The sequence below is a fragment of the Callorhinus ursinus genome, unplaced genomic scaffold (assembly GCF_003265705.2).
Source record: "Callorhinus ursinus isolate GAN/ISIS: 27379988/994484 unplaced genomic scaffold, GSC_fseal_2.0 scaffold43, whole genome shotgun sequence".
NCBI lineage: Eukaryota > Metazoa > Chordata > Mammalia > Carnivora > Otariidae > Callorhinus > Callorhinus ursinus.
The window spans coordinates 11,635,217-11,657,947 of NW_027397105.1; the positions used below are offsets into that span (position 1 = coordinate 11,635,217).

The 22,731-nt window shown below is 59.8% G+C and overlaps 1 protein-coding gene across 1 annotated transcript in view; it reads right to left on the reverse strand.

The window, feature by feature from the left end:
• MYO15A (myosin XVA) overlaps window positions 1–22,731 on the reverse strand; it is a 51,053-nt gene that overhangs the window by 21,690 nt on the left and 6,632 nt on the right. The window contains exons 4-40 of the mRNA XM_073881802.1: window positions 22,215–22,324; window positions 21,820–21,894; window positions 21,477–21,567; window positions 17,660–17,665; window positions 17,219–17,322; window positions 17,016–17,079; window positions 16,003–16,116; window positions 15,382–15,543; window positions 14,141–14,254; window positions 13,691–13,749; window positions 13,475–13,598; window positions 13,103–13,198; window positions 12,545–12,676; window positions 11,975–12,100; window positions 11,191–11,268; window positions 10,263–10,411; window positions 10,101–10,146; window positions 9,788–9,912; window positions 9,358–9,475; window positions 8,924–9,099; window positions 8,388–8,471; window positions 7,646–7,700; window positions 7,468–7,549; window positions 7,235–7,365; window positions 6,650–6,745; window positions 5,384–5,619; window positions 3,707–3,888; window positions 3,303–3,375; window positions 2,898–3,089; window positions 2,422–2,582; window positions 2,216–2,310; window positions 1,540–1,654; window positions 1,262–1,329; window positions 1,110–1,187; window positions 793–973; window positions 541–673; window positions 102–207 (exon numbers count right to left, since the gene is read on the reverse strand). Coding sequence (XP_073737903.1) covers window positions 102–207; window positions 541–673; window positions 793–973; window positions 1,110–1,187; window positions 1,262–1,329; window positions 1,540–1,654; window positions 2,216–2,310; window positions 2,422–2,582; window positions 2,898–3,089; window positions 3,303–3,375; window positions 3,707–3,888; window positions 5,384–5,619; window positions 6,650–6,745; window positions 7,235–7,365; window positions 7,468–7,549; window positions 7,646–7,700; window positions 8,388–8,471; window positions 8,924–9,099; window positions 9,358–9,475; window positions 9,788–9,912; window positions 10,101–10,146; window positions 10,263–10,411; window positions 11,191–11,268; window positions 11,975–12,100; window positions 12,545–12,676; window positions 13,103–13,198; window positions 13,475–13,598; window positions 13,691–13,749; window positions 14,141–14,254; window positions 15,382–15,543; window positions 16,003–16,116; window positions 17,016–17,079; window positions 17,219–17,322; window positions 17,660–17,665; window positions 21,477–21,567; window positions 21,820–21,894; window positions 22,215–22,324 — 4,137 coding nt within the window. The remainder of the gene's footprint in view (window positions 1–101; window positions 208–540; window positions 674–792; window positions 974–1,109; window positions 1,188–1,261; window positions 1,330–1,539; window positions 1,655–2,215; window positions 2,311–2,421; window positions 2,583–2,897; window positions 3,090–3,302; window positions 3,376–3,706; window positions 3,889–5,383; window positions 5,620–6,649; window positions 6,746–7,234; window positions 7,366–7,467; window positions 7,550–7,645; window positions 7,701–8,387; window positions 8,472–8,923; window positions 9,100–9,357; window positions 9,476–9,787; window positions 9,913–10,100; window positions 10,147–10,262; window positions 10,412–11,190; window positions 11,269–11,974; window positions 12,101–12,544; window positions 12,677–13,102; window positions 13,199–13,474; window positions 13,599–13,690; window positions 13,750–14,140; window positions 14,255–15,381; window positions 15,544–16,002; window positions 16,117–17,015; window positions 17,080–17,218; window positions 17,323–17,659; window positions 17,666–21,476; window positions 21,568–21,819; window positions 21,895–22,214; window positions 22,325–22,731) is intronic.

The following is a 22,731-nucleotide window of genomic DNA, read 5'->3' on the forward strand; positions in this document are numbered from 1 at the left end:
ACCCAGGAAGGGGGCAGCGGCAGGGGCAGCAGGTTTCTGAGTTTCTAACGCCCCACTTTGTCTTCTGTCCTGCTGGGGCCCGGGCCGGAAGTGCCCCCCACCTGGCTGCCAGATGCTGCCGCTGGGTGGCTCATCTGCCCCTTGAGGATCATCAGCGCCTCCTCGTGGGGGTCTGGCCGCTTCACAAACACCCTTCCGCCATCCTTCCTGCGGGGATCGGACAGGGGTTTCTTCTTCCCAGCCACAAATTCCTGTAATAGGGAACTTCCTCCCCCACCCCCCACCCCCACCGTTACACGTGAGCAGCCACAGAGGATCAGAGACTGGCCTGAGGTCACACAGCACAACCTAGAAAACACCCGTCTAGGCCCTCCTCTGGCTGGAGGGCTCACCTGGACCCTCTGCCTGAGCAAACTCACTCCCTGAAGGGGGCTGGGCAGGGGGCTGCCACCCGGGTGAACGGCCACACGGCTGATGGCCATACGGTGAGGAGGCCACTCTTCCAGAGGCCCGGACGGCGGGGACGGGGGCAGAGCTGACCTGAGGGCCTCGGGCCGGCCTCCCCGCGGCGGCTGCTGGTACTGCCTCACGATGTTCTTGATCTGTTGTGTGGGCTGTGGGAAGTGCTCAGAGTTGAGCGTTGAATACCGGACCAGATCCGGGCAGGGAGAAGCTGTGGGCAAGGTGTGGGGGTGGGGGACAGGGTAAGGCCACAGGGGACACAGCTACAGTCCCAGTCCTGTCCTGGGAACCACCCGCCACCCCCGCTGGGGTGGGGGATAGGACACTCACTGGTTTCTGGACAAGGCCGGTCCTGAGCTAGAATGGGGGCGGCCACGGGCTTGGTGGGGGCTCTCGGGGCCTTGGCCAGAGGGGCTGGGGCCAAAGGCTTTGGAGTGGAGCGCGGGAGTACAGGCTTGGCTGGGGGTCCAGTGCCCACAAACTTCGGCCGTGCCTCTGGCGCTAGGGGTTTCTGCAGAGAACAGGGCGTAGGGTGCGCTTTCTGGGACACACCGGCCCGTTCTCAGGGACCCCGTGTTTGCCCAGGATAGGCTGTAGGCCTACTGCCCCAGAGCAGCACAGAGCTCACCTGGGCAGGCCAGGCTCACCTCCGGGGGCAAGGGCCTTGGGGTGGGACTCAGAGGCTGCTGCTGGAGCGCCATGGCCTGCAGGGTCATCTCCCGGGCCTGGGGAGAGGTGGTGGTGGTGACCGGGCAGGCCCCGCGCTCAGGGCACCTCCCGCAGCCCATCCGGCACTCACCAGGAGGACGGCCTGTTTGTGGATGAAGGCTTGCTGCAGAGCCAGCGTGGAGGCATCCAGGCCTGGGACTGGGGTGGGGGGGCGGCGGGGGGAGGTAAGTCAGAGGGCGTGGATCTCAAGGGGTGGGAGATGGAGGCAAGTGGGAATTCCCTAGCCAACCCCCACCCTGCTGCTGTCTCACCCCCACCAGGCGGCCCATGGCTGCCTCCATCCTAGCAGGGGAAGGAGCCCCCCTCACCTCGCCCAACCCTGGAACCACCCTGGGGGCAGGCACTGACTTGGCTTTGGCTCTGGGGGTCTCCTGGGGGGGTCTTCAGGGCTGCTTCTGCCGCTGCCACCAGGCTGGCCTCCCCCTTTCATGCGGTAGGCAATGGCTGTTGGCTTCTCCAGGTCCTGGGGGCAGCAGATGGCTCAAGTGTCTCCGCCACCGCCATACTCCCAAGGTTCCAAGGCAACGGGCACCTGACACCGGCCACCTCCCCTGTCCCCGGGGCCTCCCGCCAGCCTAGCGTCTGCTCCGTGCCCAGCCTCCACTCATGCGGCCTCACAGTCAGTACTCCCACAGCCCTGCAAACTCCGCAAACCCATTCCCCCCTTCCACAGGAGAGTAAACAGATTCAGAGAGGCGCTGTGTCCTCTCAGGGCCCACATCATACCACGGAGGGGCTCCTGGGAGTTCCCGGAATGAGCAAGGGTGCCTGAGGGGGCTGTCTCCCACCAGAGGGGGAGGGGGGGCCCTGGACCTTTAGCTGTGGGTCCTTCGGGGGTCAGCCAGGAGCCTCTCTAGCCATGAGGACATCCTCAGCCTTTGCCGGGCCCCCAGGAGAGACCCAGACGAGACATGCCCCCACCCCCGACCCTGGCTGGGAGAGGCTCCTGCATCACCCTGTGGGTATGTGACTCGGGGTGCACACGTGCTCCCAGGTGTCTGCAAACACCTGCCCACATCCCTACCGCATCCCCATAGGACAGCACAGGGTCGAAGAGGCTGTCCAGGTAGCCGTCCAGTCCTTTGTGGGGCACAGAGGGTTCTCCCAGGCTGCCTGAGTCTGTTTGGGGGAGGTGGGGGACACAAAAGGCAAGCTCTTTTCTCCCGCTGATCACCCCACACAGCCCCCAGGATCCCTCCCCCCCAGAGACAGTGGCCACTGCTGGTTGACCTTGGTGGGTCGCTGTCCCTCTCTGGGCCCCAGTCTCCCCATTTGTACCATCCTCGCTGTGGCTGCAGTACCCATCGGAGTCAGTCACTTTGAGCGCGTGTCCCTGGGACTGGGGCCTGGTGGGCGTGTCCTCATCTGAGTCCCAGCAGTTCCCAAACAACCTGTAGGGCAGGGGGTCAGGGAGCAGCTGACGTCCTGCGAGATCATGGCCCTCCCAGAATCACCCCCACCCCCACCACCATCACCACGTTCTCCTCTGGGCTCTGGAAATGGGTGACTCTCTCCCTTTAAAGGTGGGGCCCTGGGGGGCAGCGGAGCATCTGACTCTTGATCTTGGAGTTGTGAGTATGAGCCCCCCGGTGGCTGTAGAGGTTACTTAAAGCTTAGGTTTAGAACTCAGCTCCGAACCAGCAGCTGCAAGAAAAGCCGTGTGCTAGGAGAGGCCATCTGCCTGAAGGGCCCGGGTAGCCACCTACACTCTGGGGCCTCCCCTGCTGGCCACGGGCCCTTCTGCACCCACGATGAAGTAGGACTTCTGTCTCGGGAAGTCCCTGAGCAGCTCGAGGTCGGACACCAGGTCCAGCACATAGTCATGGCCTGCTAGCTCTGCCCACTGGACTCCATTCTTCATGGCCACTGTCCAGCCCCGCCAGCCATCTGCCAGGCCCCTGGTGACAGCACATGGAGGGGCAGAAATGAGAGATGGAGCCAACAGGTACTGCCCAGAGAAACCGTGGAACACGAGCCAGACCCCAAGCATGACCAGAGTGGACCCCATGGTGGTGGCGGGAGGGTGGGGGGTGGGCGGTCCGGTCTCCCGCCCCTCCCCCCCCTTCCCCAGTACACAAAGGTGTGCTGGGTGGGGCCTGCCAGGAGCCAACCTGTGCCTCAGAATGTCTCCGGCCACCTCTTCCCCCGTACTCCAGGAGTGCACCGGGCAGGAGAACTGGTCGCCTGGGACAGTAGCAGGTGCTGGGCTCAGCCAGGATGCATCTGCGGCCTTAGTCCTGCTACTTCCCTGCTTGCACCGCGTTCTCAGGCTCCCCCACTCTTGTCCTGGACCCTGGATCTGCACCCTCCCTGCCCCAGCTCCCTTCCCCCATTCCAGGTCCAGCCCCTGCCCCCACATGCTGACCTCTTTCCTGAGCCACACCCAGAGGGCCCCTCCCCAGCTTCCCCTGATCCCTGGGGCATACTGGGGCCTGCTGACTCCAGCTGCCCCTCCGTGAGGGACAGAGGGAGGAGGTGCCCGAAGGCAGGCACGGGTGGAGAGAGGACAGCTCACCATTGAAGCAGCCCACATCCAGTGCCATGCTGGCCTTCTCCTGGGCTGCTCTCCACTCGAGCTGGGTCGGGGGGAAGGTGCGGGCAGCCCCGGAGCCCTGCTGTTGGGCCCGGCCCATGGCCTGCATGAGACGGTGCTGACACACAGCCTGGAAGCCATTCTGCCCATAATCAGACACAAACCTGACGGGCGGGAGTTGGAGCCAGGATGAAGAGGGATCTGTGGCTAGCCCGCGATAGAGGGGGATTCTATGTCTAGTCTGAGGGAGGCCCAGGCTAGCCCAGAGCTCTAAGGTCAGGCTAAGAAGGCCCTAGCTCTGAGGCTAGCTCAGGAGGGTCCCAGGCTATAGTCCAGAGCTCTGGGATGATACTGAAGGGGTCCCAGGAGAGCCCAGAGGTCCGGGACTAGGCTAAAAGGGCCTCAGGTGAGCCCCAGAGTTCTGAGGCTAGACTAAAAAAAGATCTCAGGCTATCCCAGAGTCCCAGGACTAAGCTGAAAGGGTCCCAGCCTAGCGAGAAGTATCTCAAGCCACCACCGAGGTCCAAGGAGAAGCCAAAGAGGTTCCAGGAGGGCCCACCAAAGCTTGTTGGAGCAAAATGTCATTGACAAGGTGGGAGCTGCAGCAGGGTATGGGCCAGAACTTGGGACTCTGGAAGACTCTGTTTTCCACCCCTTCACCAAGCCTCCCAGGGGGTCATCTGCCCCCTCTGAGCCTGCCTCCAATTTCTCATCTATACAAGAGATGGACATGAGGGTTCAACTTGGCCCAAGTCCAACAAGACTGATGCCCGCCAGGGGCAGGTACTGCACATACCTGGCTCCCTGGCTCCCTCCCTGCTGCTGGAGCAACAGTGGAGCAGGCCCATGGTGGCCGGTGGCCACAAGAGGGAACCCAGAGCTGTGCCCACAGGAAGTCCCAGACAGGAAGGCAGTGGTCCTAACCTGCTGTGCCAGATTCACAAGACTGACCCACTGGGCTGCCCACCTACTGCATAGGGCCCAGGTGAGGCTCTGGACACTCTGAGGCTCACAGCCCCCCTGTAAGGTGGGTCCTGTTACCAATCCTAATTTACAGGTGAGGAAAGAGACTCAGAGAAGGGCAGTGACTCGCCCCAGGTCATGCAGCAGGGCAGTATCAGAGCTGGGCTTTGCACCCGGGGCCTGCCGGAGCCCTTTCTTTTGCAAATCACCCTTCTCACCCAGCAGGGGGACATCATCATCGTTGTCATCATCCACATCATCAAGATGCTGACAAGAGCTAGCCTCTCATAGCCCTTCCGGCATCTTAGAGATTGAGCTGGGGTTTGAACCCAGACCCTCTTGCGTCCAGAGTCTATACTCCTAACCACCTGGCTCTACTCCCGTGATGTGAGAGGTCAGCACCTTTTCCCCAAATCCCCCAGACCCTGGTGTTGGCCGTCCTCTGAGCTCTGTGAGTCCTTTACCAAGTTTTTCCTGAGCCCTACCCTCCAGAGTGAAGACCTGCCCTTGTTTCTTGCTCTGAGCCCGGTGGAGACGGAGAGACCAGCCCCTGACCAGTCCCGATGCCCGAGCTTGCAAGCACAGAGACCTCACTCTCGGCCTGACCACTGACATCCTGCCCGGCGGTGGGGGGGGGCGGGGGGCTCACGCCAGTGTCACCATCCTCAGGGCCTGGCCCTGGCCGGTTCCACTCACTTGAGCAGGTACTTGCTGAGGCGCGACGAAGGTGCAAAGCCGCTGAGGCAGGTAGCCAGCAAGAGCCAGCCTCGCTCGGCATTGTGGGCACTGGGGTTGCGCCACACCTGGTTGACCAGCTGAGCCAGGATCTCATCCCGCAGTTCGGGCACCGCCAGCCCCTTCTGCACAATGTAGTTCCCGAAGATGTTTTCCTGGGCGCCGTACAGGTGGGGGTCGCCCATGAAACGCAGGATCTGGGCCACAAACAGACTCTCCTGGGCCCCTTGGAAGGTGGTTCCTGCCAGGGTCCCACCACCCCCAACATGCACCCCCTCACATCCTTCCCACGTGCCCCAGGAAAGGTCATATAACAGCCCCCCAGGTTACAATAAAATTGCCACACCCTGTGCCAAATGACCAGGTGGGTTGTGCCAACTATGAGAAAGTCGAGATCCAAAGTGCATACTGACTTTTCTCTCCTGCTCATGAAGCTTCCACGAGCGATCCCGACACAGCCCCAGCCCCTCCCTGCATCCCTGGCCTCGAGCCAGCCCCTTACCTCCTGCTCCATCCAGGCCCCAGAGAGTGCTTTTTAACATTCATATCTGACCACACGCCTCCCTCAGAAGCACCTTCCTTGGCTCCCCAGGGCCCGTGGAATGAAATCCAAGTTCTGGATCTGGCAGACAGGGCCTTGGGACCCCCTCTTGCCTCTGCCCTTCCGACTTTCATCAATTGATGTGTTCTGACTCCATCAACTTTTTCTTCTCTGTGCCTTTTCCTCTGTCTTGGTTAGCAGAGTCTGACTCCTTCCAGTCTAGCTCAAATGTCCACCCCCCCACCCTCCCACCAGGAAGCCCTCTCTGATTCTGTCCAGAACTGGATTAGGGGTCCAGTTAGACTTCCTGGCCTCTGTGCCTAACCTCTGTCCACACTAGTCGTCACTGGTCAGGTCTGCTCTGCCTCCTCCCTCGGACTAGGAAGTCCTCGAGCAGAGGACCTGGATCTATTCTTGGTGTCGCTGGGAAGCTCCACAGAGGCTCTGGGGCAGCCTCTTTGCCAGGAAGACGGCTGGGAGAAGAAAGGCTTCCAATCCTCAAAGTGGGATTAGCCCTAGCCCAGAGAGGAGCCCAGATCCCATCCCCCTACCCCCACCCTCTCCAGAAGTCTTTCCTCCAAAGAAGAGGGCTGGGCTAAATGGCCTGGGCTAGGGGACGACCCAGGAGGGCAAGACAAGGAGGCTCACGGCCTAAGACTTCCAAGGTGGCCTGGGCAGACCCTTACCAACTTGAAGACGCTCACGGCTTCTGCATGGCACTCTGCTGGCAGCTGCATGAGGGGTGTCCTCAGGGGCACCGTCAGCATCCCGAAGGCAGGTTCCTGCGGGCACAGGGCAGGGCCGTGGGGCCAGAGCTGGGGCTCGTGGGCACATCTGGATCCACTGCTCTGTGCCAGCAAGGGGCAGAGCCAGAGAGGTAAGGGCTCCTTTCCCCAGCGGGTGGATGGGGTTACTGAGGCCTGAAGCGGGGCAGACACTGGCCGTCAGCAGGCTGGGGGTGGAGACCATCTGAGCACCCTGGAGAGCCCAAAATGAGAGCCGGGATGATGTTCTGTGGCTCGACTGGTTGTTAAATTTCTGAAATAGTTCCAACTGGTGGGCAAACGGCCACTTCCTAAGCCCCTGAGGGCCCCCCACTTCTGTCCAGCCCTCCCCTGGAGCCCCCAGGCTCCTCATGATCCAGCACCTCAGGGGCTCATACCCCACAGCACAGGGCATGGTCAGGAGCCTGGCCCAGGCTGACAGCAGTATCAGTTCTCATCGGTCAGTGCCCACTGGCCAGGGCCGCGTGGGTCCACGCCAGCCTTTACCTTAAAGTGGCATCGGACAAACTTGGCCATGGGGTAGTTGTTGATGTCCAGGGGCAGTGTGACACGGGGCTCGGCCTGGAGCCGGGGGGTCCGCACAGGGGCCACCCGGGGCACCCGGGCTGGTCTGAGGCCTGTGGGGAGGCGGGGGGGGGGGGGGGGGGGGGGGTGCATGAGGGCCAGACTCCCACACCTGCCTGTGCCCGCCCCCACCACAGCGTCCAGCACTCACGGACCTGCCACAGCTTGCAGGAGTCCCACCAGCTCAGCGGGTACCTCCAGGTGCCCCACGGCCACTACCTCCCGCTTGCTCAGCTCCTGGAGGGACAGTGCTGAGTGAGGGGCAGGCCTGCCACAAGTCGCGTCTGCCAGCCTCCCTTCTTGCCCCTGCAGCTGCCCAGTGCCCGCACCCACCTCCAGCTCCCGGAGCCGCGCCTCCTCCACCCGGAGCCTCCGCTCTGCCCTCAGCGGCAGGAGAGCAGATGGTCAAGGCGGGGGAATGGTGGGCAGAGGCGACGGCAGGCCCCCGGGGGGGGGGGGGGGCAGCCTGAGCCGGCTCGCACAAGGCCTCCCAGGCGGCAGAGAGGAGGCAAAGATATGGCCAGAGAAACGGGAAGGGGAGGGAGAAAGAGCGAGGAAGAGACAGAGACACGAGGCAGAGAGAGTAACACTTCGGGGAAAGGGAAATACAGGGGGATTTCTGGGCAGTGTGACAGAGTCCCTTCCTCTGTGGCTCCACAAAGCCTTCGGTAGAAGCCAGGGGGTTCTTCAAGGCTTTGGGGACTACGTTTGTCTTTCTGGTGGCTGGTTTATATGACAACAAGCCAAGATGGGCATTAAGTTAAGAGTAAAACCAAAGATCTAGTGCCAATCAGGTCGACAAATTCCATCATAGCCGACTACCGAAGGCCCCGCCGGGAACCCAGCACAGGCCAAATCCTCCACATGCAACCTCTCGCAGAAGCCCCTCCATAACCCCAGGGGTAGGCGGGGAAAGTGAGGTTAGGGAAGGCCAAGGTCACAGCTAGCGAGTGGCAGAGTGGGGACTGGAACCCAAGATGGTGTGAGGCCAACAGGCCCCTCCTGGATGCTAAGTGCCTCCCCCCTCCCCCTGCTGCCTGGCTCCCGGGAGCAGGGCGAGGGGTGGGCCTGCACCTTGAGGTAATGCCGGTGGTTCATGTACGTGCGCACCAGGGACCGGAACTTCACCAGATTTCGCCTCATCTGCTGATACCGCCGCCTGAGGGTGGGGCGGAAAGAAGTGTCTGGGGGGGAGGGGGATGGGGAGGGCAGGGGTTGGGATCACAGGGTGGCCAAGGTGCAGAGATGCCCACGCCAGCCCGGCCCGAGTATCGGCGCCCAGGGTTCACTGTGGGAGCCCTGTGGAGCTCAGAGAGGGGCAGTGACTTGGCCAAGGCCACACAGCAAATTAAGTGGCAGGGCCCGGAGCACGTGCATCCCATCGGGTTGTCGTCCCAGGGCTCCTAGGACGCAGGCTGGGGCCCCTCTCGGCTGGAAAGATCACAAGGGCCAGGGGCTTAGGTGGGAAGGACATCTGAACGCAGAGACAGAGAGAGTCCGAACATCCTTCCCGCAGAGGCCCAACTCTCAGCTTGCACGCCTCCAGGACGGGGAGCTTAGTACCCCAGCTCAGGCCTGGCCTGCGAGTCCTGCCCCATGTGGGCCCCGCACCTGGCCAGGTAGCCCCGAGCCCGGCTCTGCAGCAGGATGATCTTGCGGCGCAGTGAGCGGAACCGCCGTCGGATGAGGAAGCCACGGAAGCAGCGCTGAAGCGTGAGGGCTGCCAGGTGCAGGACGCGCTCTCGCATGCTCTCCAGCAGCTGGTGCAGGTGCTCCTTGAGGAACAGCTGAGGAGGGGAGGCGGGCGGTGAGGCACGGACGGGCTGTGCGCCGAGAGGTGGGAGGAGCAGAGACGGGGAACTAGGCAGTGGGAACGGCCCGAGCAAAGGGCCAGAGACAGGACTAGCCTCCCACTGGCCAAGCTCCCCTGTACTGCCTCTGGGCCGGTAGTCTTTAGTCGGGGCATTTCTCATTGCACCGGCTCGAGTTCTGAAGCCCCTGAACTTGAGGCTTCCAGAGGCTGCAGCATGTGGGCTGGGACTCACCTTGCTGACACCGATGCGGTACATATTTGGCATGACCATGCACAGGCGGCTCAGCACCGACACGCACATGTCCCCGCTGGCTGGCAGGTTGTGTTTGAGGGCCACTAGACAGCGGTACCTGTGGTTTCAGTTGAATACGACAATTTACTGCCATCTGCTGGAAACTTGTCATAATAGCTTAAAGTTACTCTGGAATCTACACACACACACACACACACACACACACACACACACACAATAAAACTACAAAAAAATGGGGAACAATAAATATATCTGCTCTGTGACAGCCAGCAGGTAATGATCTTGTGTAGTACACAACCTGAGCAACTGTGCATGGCAAGCTCCGTCCTGCCTGGGTTCTGTATTCCTGGGGTCATGGGGGAGCTGGGTAAGGATCTGTGGAGCTCAGGAACCACCCTGACTGCAGTACCTGTCGATGAACACCTGGAAGGGCAGGCGCACCGGAAAGCCCTCCTTGCGGATTCGCACAGTCTCCAGCACCCCCGAATAGCGTAATTGCGCCATTACCACATCTGGCTCAAAGAGGCCTGGCTCCTGTAAGGAGGGCCCAGATAGGGAGTTTGCACACTGGCCCACCCATGTGCCACGGGCACTAGCAATGACAAACAGTCCACACAGTGGGCTGGGCAGACGGAGGCCCAGAGAGGCACAGCCACTTGTCCCAGGTCACACAGCACGGGGAAGAGGATTTGACTCTCCCAGGGACCTCAGCCATCACATACCTTCTTGTGGTTGGGCTTCAGGCAACGTACGAACAAGGGGTTACACCTGCACGGGGGTGGGAGGAGGGCGGTGTGAGGCCCCAGAGAAGGGAAGTGCTTACCCCTGCGGGTTGTGGGGTGGGTCAGAGGCGAGGCTGGGTGCCCGCCCACCTGCATGCTCACCTCTCCATCTTTTCCACCAGATCCAGGAGTGACTGCTGGAACTTAGCGGCCACTGTGTGTGCCTTGTGGAGCCGGGTGACAGAGCTGTTCTTGCCCAGGCGCTGAGGGGCAGCCTGTGGGGTGTGGCTGGAGAAGAGGTGTGCCACCACCTGAGGCCGGGGCAGTGGGCGAGGCACCACGAGACAGGAAGACACAGGGGGGTAGGGGGCCGAGAGACAGAAACGAGGAAACAGAGGTTGGTGGGGGGACAAAAGGCGTTAGAAACAAAAAGAGTCAAATCTCCAAACCAGAAGGGTAAGAAAACTACCTCCCTGGGCCCCTGCCCTCTCTCTGCAAGGCCGCTGTCCTCTTGGATTACACACCTCTCAAGTCAGGGTGCACAGCACCTTCCAAGGGGCCTGTCTCATGGTCGGGCTGACTTTTTTTCCTTCAGTCTGACTGTGCACCTGGCCCCAAGGTGGCCTCCTGCACACACGGTCATGAACTCTGGCAGTGACCTCAGGAGGAGGGTGCCCATTTGACAGAGAAGAAGGTGGGGGCCCAGAGAATGGGGTGAGTGACTGAGAACAACAGGGCTATTTGGGAGAACTGCTCAGTGAGGGGATAGGGCAGGGCACAGCTGGGTGGGCAGGGCCAGGATGGGCCAGGGGAGAGGCAGGGCGATCCAGTGGGGCTGGCCAGGGGCATGACCCTTCAAGCGGCAGGACCAGGAATGGGAGAAAGTACAGAGCAAGGCAAGACTCTGGGTTAGGGTTGAGATCAGGGTCCGAGCCTGGCTGGAGCTAGGGGGGCACCAGAGGCAGGACCAGCACCTGGGTACCTAGGGGACCGCCCCATTTCCTGGACTGCGAGAGAGGCCTGATGGTGGGCTGGGTGCTTGGCGGGGGGGGCGGGGGGCGCAGAGTAGCAGGAGACGGGGCTTGCTTACCCGTGTCCGGCTCCGCACAAAGAGATCCAGCACATCCTGGCGCACCTGGTCATGGTTCTTGTCTAGGAACTTGTGCACCTGCAAAGGGGGAACAAGGGGGCAGCTTAGGTTGGAGCCCACACAGCCAGGGTAGGCGGATAACATACCCCAGTGTGCATCAGCCTGTCTGCTCCCTTCCTCCCTCCCTTCCTCCCTAGAGTGGGTCAGGGGCTCCCAGCCGCTGGGGGACCCTGGCCCTGCCCCTACAGGCCTCTAGCTCCCTATCTGTCCTAGGAGGTACTGGACCCTTCTCCCTGCTGTGGTCTCCTCCCCTTCTGCCCCCACTACGCTTCCCATCCTCTGGGGAGGGGGGGCACATAACCAGTCTGGGTCTTGGCCCCCATCCTCAGTGGAGGACACTGTCCTGGGTCTGTCCTACAGATGAGGAAAACAAGGCCTAAGTGGAGACAGAGGCTTGGAATCCTGGCCTGAGACACCTCCAGGGCAGGAATGTGTCTGAGATAACAGAGTGACTGCATCATTACTGATAACAGCTTCTCTTTATCACCCACTGTAGCCCTAGGCTTCCACACTCACCACTTGAGACCGGCACTATCATTATCCCCACTTTCCAGATGTCGTAGAGATAGGCCCCGAAAGCAATTTGCCCAAGGTCACACAGCTGAGGATCAGCAGGGGGCCAGAACTAGACAGAGGGGGGCGTGTCTACAGCCCCCGTTGTGCTTCGGTCTCCAACTGCAGGGACTGTGGCACCAGAGGCCGTGCAGGCTGTCCCGGGTCTCACCTGATAGGTGACTTTGCCTGCGTAGTGCTTGATGGTGAACTCGGGCAGCGGCATCTTGGGCTTGGAGTAGAGCGGGTTGGTGCCGTGGTGGTAATGGCACTTCTGCAGAAACGTGTGGTCTGTGGCCTGCAGGCAGGCGGGGGTCAGAGGGTGGGCAGGGGGACCTGGGCACCTTGTTCCGGGGCTAGGGGCAGATCCTCCAGCCTGAACTGCCTCCCGGCAAGCGCTGGGGAGGAGCAAATCACAGCCGCCTCCGGCTGCCCACTGTCCCAGGTGGGGAGGCTTAAGTAGACTCCCCCCCACTTGTGTCTTCCAATCAGAGTTTGAGGCCCAACCTCAAGGTCACCTCCTCCGGGAAGGCTTCTGTGACTTCCCAGGCTGGTACCCTCCTCTGGACACCCACAGCCCCCTATCCAGCCTCCATCACCCAGGTCGTGAATGGCAGGTTGGGTGCCCTGAGCTCCTGTCCCCCAGGCCAGAGCAGAGAAGGCAGGACCTAGGCCTGATGAGGACATGAGGCTCAGAGATGCTGAGCCACCTGACCAGGCTCACACAGCGCCCGTGGCTCACCTGGGGAAAGCAACACTGGTCATCGAGGATGCGCAGGATACCATAGGGCTTCAGTGAGATGAGGTTGATGCACGGCTGATTGTCGGCAAAGGTGATCTCCCGCCAGTCGATCTGTTCCCGGATGTACTCCTCCTGCGGGTGTCACGCGCTCAGCCCCTCACCCTGCCCAGGCCCCACCCGCCCTGCCTCCCAGGCGGGATCCATCTTTAGGGGCCCGGCCAGGGGCACCTCTGCCTGCACAGCAAGCTCACTCCCTAGCAGGGCAACACGAACCACTTCTGAGCCCTGTCCCACCCTCCGCCGGGGACAGCCCTGAAGCAGGGCAGAAGGACACGCCCCGCCCCCAAGAGGGCTTTTGTCGGCTCAGCACCCAGCATCTTCCCCGTCCGGAGCACAGGCCTTCACAGGTGCTGGTCCTTGGCTTAGAATGCCTTTCCCGGCGCTCCGCCTGATCACCCCCGGTTTGCCCTTAAAGAGCCAGCATTATCCTGTCTGGCTCCAAGGAGGCCCACCGGCCAGTCAGGAGGGGACAGGACTGCTAAGGGGGGCTCCGCACACCTGCTCCTCCTGGAAGATGATCTTGTTGAAAAGGTACTGAAGGTTCTCATTTGCATAGTTGATGCACAGCTGCTCGAAGCTGTTGAAGCTCAGGTCCTGCCAGGTGGGCGGTGAGGCTGGGCCTTCTCCCTCCTTGGCCAGTAGCTCACATGTCCCCACCCAGGGCCCCGCTCACCGGCCCCGGGCCGCCCAATATCCCCCCTCCCCCCTCCACCCCGGCCTTCCGTGACCTCGTGACCTCGGGGAGTGCTTGTGCGTGAGTGAAGGAGAGGGGAGGAGAGCAGGGGCAGATGACGGTGTATGCTGTCGACAGAGAAGGGAGGGAGATGAGGTTGTATGTCCCCTGCCCCTCACCCACCCGTGCAGCCCTACCTCGAAGCCATAGATATCCAGGATGGCGACGGACAACGCGTCCTGCCGTGGGGACACCCGGGCATTGACCCGGGCGATGAGCCAGCCGAAGAGCAGCGCGTACAACACCTTGGCGATGGCGTCTCTGGAGCAGGGATGGTGCTGGGGCAGGTGGGCACAGTGCGGGGGCGGGGGGCAGGGATCTGGGGGGTCGGGCGGGGCGGAGCAAGGCCTCACCTGGCATCCACGGCACTCTCCACGGTCAGCGGGGTGAAGATCTTCTCTTGCATTGTCTCCTGGGGAGGGATGAGGCCCCTGAATGACAGCGGGCTGGCCGCCACCTCCAGGAAGCCCCCGGAGGATTAGCGGGGGCATGGGGAAGAGAGCCAGGATGATGGTGTGACTGGTCTCAAGCACACAGCCGGCCAGGGGCAGAACAGGACACACTCATCCCCCTTCTGCCTGGCTGTGCTGCTGGCAGGGGCAGACCCAGGGAGATCAGCCTTGGGAAGGGACAAAGGGCCAGGGGCTGTGCGAGCCCAGGGGAGGTAATGACCCAGACAGGGGTCGGGTGGCTCCCTGGATGGGGGGACGCCTGCATCAGGTCTTGAAGGATGAGTACACGTAGGAAAGGGAACAGCATTCGAGGTGGAGGGAGCCGCCTACCCCGGGGCCCCGGGGACTCACGGTCACTTTGAAGGTGATGGCCTTCTGCAGGCCCTCGGGGGAGATCTGCAGCAGCTCGGCCACGGCCTGGATCTCCCGGGCACTCACCACGGAGGCCGTCTCCTGCGCGTCCGTCTATGCCAAATACCAACACCAGTGTGTTTTAAACTAGGTAACTCAGTTTAAAGTTCATATAAAAAAACATAAACAGGCTAGAAAAACCAGGAAAATTCTGAGATAGAAAGGGAGTGAAGGGGACCCCACAAGATAGTCAAACCCGTTATAAAGTTACAATAATTAAAACACCGTAGAGAATTTTAGGGGCGTCTGGGTGGCTCAGTCGGTTAAGTGTCTGCCCTCAGCTTGGGTCATGACCTCAGGGTCCTGGGATGGAACCTGGGGTTGGGTTCCCTGCTCAGCAGGGAACCTGCTTCTCCCTCTCCCTCTACCCCTTCCCCTGCTCGTGCTCGCGCTCTCTCTCTCTCTCTCTCTCAAATAAATAAATAAAATCTTAAACAAACAAAACAGTGTGGAGATAGACACACAACACGTAGTTTAATGAAGCACAACAGGAAATCAGGAATTAGGCATAAACGTACGTGAGAACTTAGTACATAGTAATACAAATGATAAATTTGTATTTCTCCAATTACAGGATTAGGGTAACTGAATAATCATATGGAAAAAAAGGAATTGCATTCCTACCTCACACCTTATGGGGATAAATTTGTGAGGAACCAAAGATTAAATGTGAACACACACAAACACACCACAAAAAGTTTTGAAAAAAACGATGGGAGAAAGCTGTTACAACTTTAGAGAGATAAGTGTCTCTCTAAAAATGATACAAAATCTAAAATTTATTTAAGATTCATAAATAAAATACCTGAAAAATCTACATGGCAAAAAAATCAAACCAAAACAGAACCAACCAACCATCAAGCAAAACACCAAAAAAAAACAAAAACAAAAACAAAAACCTGGATACAAATCAAAATACAAATGACAAGCCAGAAAACGTATTGGCAATTCCCATCAGGGACAAAGGGTTGGTTTCCTTTTCATATGTAAAAAGCTCTCATACATCAATAAGAAAAAAAGAGGAGTGACCCCAGTGGTGGGGGCGGGGGGTGGGAGAGAGAACAAATGAAACGCCCCTGGCGTACCCGGAAAGGCAAATAACCGTGGCCCCCAAGCCTCTGAGGAGATAACCTGTGTCCTGAGGGGGCTAGGGCCCCACGGCAGGCTGTGGGCTCTCTCACCTCATATTTCTCGAAGTAGACATTGCCCAGGTGCAGGATGGAGGCCAGGATGCGGAAGATGCTGTCCTGGTCCTCACCACTGAAGCCCAGCACCTCCATAGCAGCCAGGAGCCGGCGGAAGTCATTGGAGTCACTCTTCCCTGAGATCTCACAGTTCCCGCCCTGCGCCAGGGCAGGGGCCGTGGGTCAGGGATCCTGGGCAGGCACTGCAGCTCTGTTCCACCCCCACGGGCCAGGAGGCAGGCCCTGATCAAGCGCTTTATATATGTCCGCTCATCTAGTTGCCACTATATCCCTAAAAAGTGGTCTTACGCGGTCCCCGTTTCACAGATGAGGAAACTGAGGCACAAAAGGGGAAGTGCCATAACTCCAGGCTGCTTAGCTTTGTTCTAGGTTATGGAGAAATGAAGTCAGGGAGGTCTCCTCTACCCCCACTGTGGACCCTAAAAACGCCTGTCACCCTTGTCATGATGAGACACTTTAAATCCAAAGTCGTGCCCCCCACGCCCCATCACCTCCACAGGCTATTAGGACACCGTGAGTTGGTTCTCTCAGCCTGCCCAGGGTGATGGGGCAGGGCTGCCAGGCCTGGGGGGCCCCTGGTTGCCTGCCAGTGCTCACCTGGTTCAGGTAGTAGTAGGTCTCAGCCTCCTGCAGACTGAAGGCCTGCCGCAGCTGGGCGGGCAACCCGGCTAGCAGCTCATAGAAGATGTGGTAGTTCCTTTCGTTTTTGGCCTGTAGGGTGGGTGGGTGGGTGGGTGCAGAGAAGGGAGCCACCCACCTAGATGAGCCCCCAACACACATACAAGGCCAGGTGTGCCCGCCCATACAGATACAGGGGAGACCGGGCCCCTGGGAGGAGTGAGTCCCCAGCCTGGCTCCGACTGGGCCCGGGCCGGGGGCGGAGAAGCCCTGGAACGCTGGTCAGGATTTAATTTTGTTTGGAGGAATAAGAGAAAGGTAGCCTTTCTTCTCTTGTGCACACCGGGCACTCACACCTACGTGTGCTGGGTCCACGGCCCAGCTGTGCACACGCAGGGCCTCCTGATGGTTTACTCAGCCGGGGCGGCTAAGCGCCAACTGCACCCCACGCCCTGTCGTAGGCCCTTGGGATCCAGTGGGGAACAAGGGACACGGAGGCCCTCGACCTCCTGGAGCCCACCTGTGAGCTATGGAGATAGACACCCAGCAAGCCGCTGGGGGAAATAAGACATGTCCGACAGAACAGAGTGCTCTGGAGAGAAATAAAAGCAGGGAAGGGGCTGGGGGGTTCTGGTGGGGTGGAGAGGGGCTTCATCCTAAATGGGGTAGCTTCCCTGAGCAGGTGCCATTTCAGGGAAGACTTGGAGGAGATGAGGGGTTGGGTCTCGTGGGTGTCTGGGGGGAGGGGTGCTCAGAGGGAAGAAATCGTAGGTACAAAGGTTCTGAGGCAGGATCATGGCTGGTGTTTCAGGGACAAGAAAGGGCCAGTGTGGCTGGAGGGGATGAGGGAGGGGAGATCACATGCTCACACAGACACACATCCTTGTTCATTGATTCAGCATTGCCCCAGCCCCACCAGGTGCCAGGCTCTGAGTATCTGCCTACCCCCCAGCCCGTCCCAGCACACGAGGGCCTGAGGGGGCCTGTCCCACCTGAAACACAATCCTGGATTTCTCGAGCAGGTACTGGGAGGTTATGGCACCAGAAATCACGCCCCTGGGGAGGGGGAGCACAGTCAGCTTGTGCAGGGTAGGTGGGTGGGTGGGGTGGCTGGCGTGGGCGCTGAGGGGCTGCACCAGGACATGGGGTGCACCGCAAGGTCTTGCGGGGCCCCTCCCTCCACCGCCCCACTCACCCTTCCAGAAAGACCTCCACAAACTTCCCAAAGCGGCTGGAGTTGTCGTTCCTGACGGTTTTGGCGTTACCGAAGGACTCCAAGAGGGGTGTTGCCTCCAGGATCTGGACCCCAGAAGATGTGGGAATTGTTCTGGGGGCCTGGAGTAGGGAGCATAGCTAGGACCACCCCCAGGTTTTCGCAGACACGGACCTCCCCAAGGACCCCCTCTGTGAGGGGCAACTGCAGGTGGGCTCCTTGTGGAATCCTTGGGTCTCCCCAGTGCCCCCCAACACCCTTCATGCTGTCAACCCCCACATCAGGCCACAGCTACCCTCTCCCAGCCCCCAGCCAGGACAGGCCGCTGGATGCCCCTTCTTGCCCATCCTGCCATCACACACACACACACACACACACACACACACACAGAGGCACAGAGGCACACATGCACACTCCAGGTACCTTTATCTTCAGGAGCACCCATGACAGAGGAAGAGGGAAGAACAAGAACAGAAGCAGGTCACCTGTAGTACTGAACCCCTCTCCCTCCAGGATGCCAGGGGCCTTAGACCATGGAGGGACCACCAACACCTTTGGGCCACTGGGGTAGGCAGGGACTTTGCCAGGTGAGAGCAAACCCATGAACCGTCGAGACCCCAGCTGTCTGGGCCTGGAGACTGCAGTGTGACCCCAGGGTGTGGGAGTCTGCTGGGTCTACCTGCCAAAAGGTTCTGGGGATGTTCTCTTTACCCCATCCCCATGGCCACCACCGCTGGTCAATCACCTGGGCTCCTGGAGGAGCCGCCTTCCTGATCCTGGCCTTGCTCCCTCCGGGGGTCCTTTGAAAACCTGTGTTGGGTCATGTTTCCCCTCATGGCTTCCACGTCACTCAGGCTCAAAGCCAAGCCCTTGCACAGCCAAGCTCCTGGTTGGTCCCTTCTCCCCTACTTTCCTCCCTCGCCACGCATGGCCCACCTGACCCACCCAGGCCCACGCCGGCCTCTGGACCAGAGTTCTCTCCTTCTGTAGCCCTCTGCTGGCAAATCCTCTCACTTCCTTATTATCCAGTCTCCCCCCCCACCCGCAGCCCCCCAAGAAGGTCAGCCTCCACAGGTAAGGATCTTTGTGTGCAATCTCTGGGTCCCCAGCATCTACACGGGACCAGGAGCATCGGAGGCCCTCAAACAACATCTGCTGAACGGATGACATGAGGACCAGCGTTTTCGCACCGCAGAGCTGCCCAAGCCAGAGCCAGTCCCAGCTCCCGTGTATTAGGTAACCACCGCGTGCCAGACCCTTTGCCCTAATTATATGGCTGTTAACCATCCTGCGAGGTAGGTACTGATGCACCCATTGCACAGATCAGGAAACAAACTTGGAAAGGCGAGGTAGTGTGCCCGGGGACTCCAGAGTCCAAGAGAGAGATCATCACACTGCGCCAAGCATGCACGTATCTGTGTACACAGCGTTTTCGGGCTGAGTCATTTCCTCGGGATAAATTCTCAGGCAAGAAGCCGGGAAGGCCCGCTCTCTGCAGAAATGTTACTTTGGGGAAGGTGCCAGTTCCCTCCATCTGTTCATGCTCCTGGTCCCATTTAGCCCAGGAAATACTATGTCCATCATACAAAGGAGTAGACTGAGGCCCGGGCGAGAGTGGGAGCTGGCCTGTGGTTGTTCAGTGAGTTGGGGTCTGCCGGGACTTCGGCTTATGCTACCCCCTAGTCTGAAATCCCCTTGCGGACGTCTGAGTGTGGAGTGAGCCACTCCTCTGTCCCTAATGCCCAGCCGGGGGCTGGGGAGAGGACTGCTGGGCTGGACGGGTGAACATGTGGTCCCGTGGGGCCCTCCAGCTCAACCTGCAGGTCGGGGGATAGCCTGTGGTTTGGGCTGGGCAGCATCCAGCCACCTTCCACCCCCGGGGGACACTTGTCGCATTCCCAGCCCAGAGGCAGAGCCTGTGGCCTGGGCCTCGGCCCACTGAGGCACCACTGGGCCCAGTGAGGACGCGTGGCCCAAACCAGTCCAACAGGAGGAGACCCTGAGACTCTTCTGGGCACATTGGGAGGTGTGGGTGGTACACTGTGGCACTATCTTGCTGATCGATGGGAGAGAGGTTGAGAATGATGCCCTTAGATGGGGAGGATGCGCCCAAACAAGGGACATCGTTTAAGACCCTGGATCCAGCCATACCTAAAACCGACCCTAGGTAAGGACTGTCAGATTACGTGAGTAGGGCAGAGCGGCAGCTAGGAAATGAGCCCACAGCATTGCATCTGGCAGGCCCATCCTCACATCTACAGAAGGCCTGGCACAAAAACCCCTAGACCCAGCCACATCCCACTACTCTGACCGTCCTCCCTGACCCCTGCCAAGACTGCTCTCTGCCTTGAGCTTCAGATCCCAACTCCTCTGCCCCCACACTTCCGGACATGGGGTAAGTGCTCTCCCTTCCCAGACCCCAGTGTCCCAGTCCATAAATGGACACAAACGTACCTGCCTCCTGGGACTGCTAGGTGGCTCTAGTGTGACGCCATATCTAAAGCACCTAGACGTAGGAGGGCTCAAAGCACACATTTCCCTGCCTACCTAGCCAGTCCTTCCAGAAGTCTACACTTAGAGGTTTTGAAAGCCCCACCTGGAGCAAAGGGAGGTTCTGGAGTCTGAGTTGCTGGGCCTTTGCCTCCAGCCTCACCTTCCCTGAGTTCCAGGCTCATGGTGTATCCACCAATTTCCCACCATCTCTATAGGGACGCCCAGCAGACTCCTCAGGAGAAAAGACTCCTACCTGCCTTTTCTCCACAGCCCTGCCCATGTAGCCAATGGCAGCTCTGCACGGCCTATGGCTCAGGCCAAATGCCTGGGGTTGCCCTTGGACCGATCCCCTCTCTCACACCCCAATCTGGTCCCTCAGCAAGTCGCTGGCTGCCCTTTAAACTGCACCTGGGGGGCCCCTGGGGGGCTCAGATGGTTAAGCGTCTGCCTTCGGCTCGGGTCATGGTCCCAGGGTCCCGGGATCGAGCCCCGTATCGGGCTCCCTGCTCCGCGGGAAGCCTGCTTCTCCCTCTCCCGCTCCCCCTGCTTGTGTTCCCTCTCTCGCTGTGCATCTCTCTGTCAAATAAATAAATACAATCTTTAAAATAAATAAATAAATAAATAAATAAATAAATAAATAAATAAACAAACAAACAAACAAACTGCACCCGGGTCTAGCTGCGCTCACCAGCTCCGTCACTACCTCCCTGGCCAAAGCCACTGTCCTCCCTCACCTGGACTCCACGATGCCACTTTGCCATCCCCTGGGCACACCAGACCTCCTTACACCTCAGGGAGCCTTTGCACTTGCTCTTCCGTGAGATGGCTTCAGGACCCACTCCCTCACCTTCTCAGCAGAGCCTTCACTGACCACCATGCTTCCAATTATAACCCCCTAAACGCCCCACCCTCCTACCTTTTTTTTTTTTTAAAGATTTTATTTATTTATTTGAGAGAGAGAGAATGAGAGACAGAGAGCACGAGAGGGAAGAGGGTCAGAGGGAGAAGCAGACTCCCCGCCGAGCAGGGAGCCCGATGCGGGACTCGATCCCGGGACTCCAGGATCATGACCTGAGCCGAAGGCAGTCGCTTAACCAACTGAGCCACCCAGGCGCCCTACCTTTTTTTTTTGGTCCACAACTTCCCACCCTTTCATATACACATAATTTCCTTGCGTATTTCTTCCCTTTTGTGTTCTCCACTGTAACGAAATTCCCATGAGGGTGGGAACATGTGTCCGCATTGCTGCTGCCTACTTCCTCATCACCTAGTCCAGGCCTGCCACAGTGTGTCCCCGGGAAAGCTTTACCGAGGGTCTAACATTCTCAGGTTTGGAAGACTTAGCACTCTTCACAATCTCCACGCCTGCACTTCCCCCAGTCCCGTGTCCTCAGTGCCCCAGCATCTCCTGCAGCCCACCCCCATGCCTAGGCCCGTCCTGCCTCTTACTCCACCAGGAAGGTGAGGCCAGGCAGGAGAAATGGGGCTTCTGCTCCGGCCAGGCCCAGCAGGGTGGGAACCAGAGCTGCTCCGGAGCATAGGCAGGAGGAACGAGGGAACTCCCCTGCAGCCATGCCCTGGGTGGGGAGGGTGGTGGCAGAAAGAGCTGGAGTCCTGGGAGCTCTCCCAGTGCAACCCTGGCCTCAGCCTCTCCATCCATCCAAGTGGGGCCGAGGAGAGCACTAAGGGGAGCACAACGCTCGGGAGTCCCGGGGAGTCAGGCAGACCACGCAACGGACAGACTCACCTGCTGCGTGATGCCTCGTTTCTGGTTCATGGCGGCCAGGTAGCGCAGAATCAACTTGGTAGACTCAGTTTTTCCAGAGCCACTCTCTCCGCTGATGGGGCAAAGGAGCAGAGTGAGCACCAACCAGGTCTCTGCCTCCTCTGGGCTCCCCGCTACCGTTACCCTTCTTTGACCTCCTATGGCACAAGAGGACACGGGTGGGCCGGCCCAGAGATGCCGAGTGATTTTTCCCAGCTCCCACAGCGGGTCTGGCCTGATGCAGACCTGTCATCTGAGATTCCTCCCATACATTCCCCCACCCCCACCCTGCCCCACGCACACTGAAATCCCCAGCCCGACCCACCTGATGATTATGCACTGGTTCTGTTTGGCATCAAGCATTTTGGCGAAAGCGAGATTTGCAATTGCAAAGAGATGCCTGGAGAGACAGGCCACAGGTATCACTGGAAGAGGACCCTGCCTCTCACACCCCTCAGGGGTCAGGTAGGAGAGCATCTCTGTCCACCCACGCAGCCAATTCTGCTCCACCCTTCACCCTGGGGAGCCACGGTGGCCTCCAACCTAGAGAGGACTGTGGCCAGACTCGGGGAGAGACCACTGGGCTGAACAGGTGGGCTGCTCACCACTAAGTGGCCCTACCTATCCTTGGCTCAGGGGCAGGCGGGGACTCGCTAAGCTCAGGCAGAGGGACCCAGGAGACCCCAGGACAGCCCCCTCCCCATCCCCAGAGACACTCACGGGGGATTTTCTCCCAGGGCCCGCCCGCTGTACTGTTGCACCTGCTCTGGCCCATAGATTCCGAACATTCGGTACGGGTTCACCGACACCAAGATGCTGCCAATGTAGGTCTGCTGGGCAGACAGTGGTCTCAGTGCTTATGCCTCCTCGCAGCCCCTCCTCCCCTGCTTCCGGGAGCCTGTTTCCATGCGGCCAGGTGTCTGGCCGCCTAGCCTCCGTGTTTGTGCCTGGGACGCTCTCACAGCTCGATGGGTCATCTACTCTGGTTGGAAAATTCCAGGCACTGTACCAGGCTGAGGCTCGGAGAAAGCCAAAGTGAGCAAAACCCCATAGTCAAGAACCTGCAAAGGTGGCCGGGTCAGCTGTCGTGTACTTCATTTATGCAAAGTCAGGGCCAGGCTCCAGAGGCTTCTGCCTCGAAGTGAGGTCAAACCTCCACCGCCGGGAGTGGGCTGGGATTCGGGAGCCCAGGGCATTCTGAGGTGTCCAGAGCCCTTGCAGGTGGCACCCACCATCC